This window comes from Gekko japonicus, unplaced genomic scaffold (genome assembly GCF_001447785.1).
Source record: "Gekko japonicus isolate JY-2015 unplaced genomic scaffold, Gekko_japonicus_V1.1 scaffold698, whole genome shotgun sequence".
NCBI lineage: Eukaryota > Metazoa > Chordata > Lepidosauria > Squamata > Gekkonidae > Gekko > Gekko japonicus.
Genome location: NW_015168069.1, coordinates 177,938 through 179,376, shown reverse-complemented (window position 1 = coordinate 179,376; position 1,439 = coordinate 177,938). Strand labels below are relative to the sequence as shown.

General features: G+C 47.3%; 1 protein-coding gene across 1 annotated transcript in view; it reads right to left on the bottom strand.

Annotated features, from left to right (window-relative positions):
• The window catches only part of ITGA11 (integrin subunit alpha 11), a 164,405-nt gene that overhangs the window by 17,549 nt on the left and 145,417 nt on the right, over positions 1-1,439 (bottom strand). The window contains exons 26-27 of the mRNA XM_015414591.1: positions 572-661; positions 470-482 (exon numbers count right to left, since the gene is read on the bottom strand). Coding sequence (XP_015270077.1) covers positions 470-482; positions 572-661 — 103 coding nt within the window. The remainder of the gene's footprint in view (positions 1-469; positions 483-571; positions 662-1,439) is intronic.

Sequence of the window (1,439 nt, the reverse complement as noted above, 5' to 3'; positions counted from 1 at the left end):
TCCTGAAGAGGAAGTCTTGGCGTACCCACAGGCCCGTAGCCAGGATTTTGTGGCTTGTGGGACAAATTTTTTTCCTGGTGGAGCTGAAGTTCTCGGTGCAGAAAGAAAAGCCATTCAGCCAATAGAAAGCTGTTGCCAGGATAGATCTCTAAATTGCAAGCTGTCGACCACTTTAGATGACAGTTCTCAGCTGCTGCAAGTTAATCGCTTCTGCCAGTCTAAGCGACAGTTCTGAGAACAAGCCGGCAGGTGGGGGTGATGACTTCTAGAGTCAAGACTGCTCACACTTAGGAGGCAGAAAAACTCACGTAAAGGAGACCAGTTTCTTGACACAGAGTTAGAAGGGACCACAGAGGTCACCTACTCCAATTAGTCGACTATAGCACCCCACTCTGCTTAAAGGCATTTACAGGAGAAATTGTTGTGGGGCTGTGCCTTTAAAAAGGAAGCAGAGCCCCAAAAGCCTCACCATAGCCAAGGGCCTGGATACCCAAAGGACAAAGCAAAGCATTATTCTAGAATAAGCAGTTGTGGCCTAGAGCCCCTAGTAGTCTATTCTCGCTCCAAATACCTGGTGAAAAGCAGGTCGGTTTCATACTTCAGCGGGAGCTTCAGGAGTGCAGAGTTGTCCTCTTTGGTACCTTCCTGTTCCTCACTCTCGCTAGAACACAGACAGACCACAAACCCATTGAGGTACTTTGATGTGCGACAGCCAATTGATGCCCCAAACATGTGTTACAAAGCTGGCATGAAAATCTGGCTGCTGAGCCTCAAAACAGTGTTGTCTAGCTGGTTTAGTATTTAGCAGCTTCCGGGATCGCACAGCTTCGGCAACTTAGATGATGCTCCATGTGCTCGATGCACAGATCAACTTTCCCTTGGCGGAATTAAGGCCTAGGTTGGCAGGGGTCTCCTTCCCAGGGGCAGCGCTCCTCCTCGGTTAGGTTCATGGCTACTTTGGCAGGCGGCAGAATTTTCCCCCTGCCGTTTGCCAGCACTCTATTAGCCTGGTGGGAGACTGAGATGTACAAAAGGGAATTTCTGGCTGACACCGCACAATTCATAAACCGTGCATAGAGTTAATCCGCTCCAAGCTGAAGCAAAGAGAAAACCGAGTAGTTTTTCCAGTAGATTTTTGGCACTGCTGGATTTCTTTGCTGTGCTCCTGCATGCCCAGTCTGGGTAACCTTTTCCTGATGCATTACCTTCTCCACCCTTTCACTGCCATTTCCTTGAATAAAAATACGCTAGAAACAATGCTGTACGCTGCAAGAGTCTCTATAGCTTCAATGTGGAAAGACAAGAATACCCCTGACATCCGTATCTGGTTCAGAAAGCTATGGGACCAATATTTCCTCGAAAGTATAACTGATAAAACGGGTACTTACATGAGAAATAACTCAACTAAAAAGTTCAGTGCAAAGTGGTTTCCAATTCTG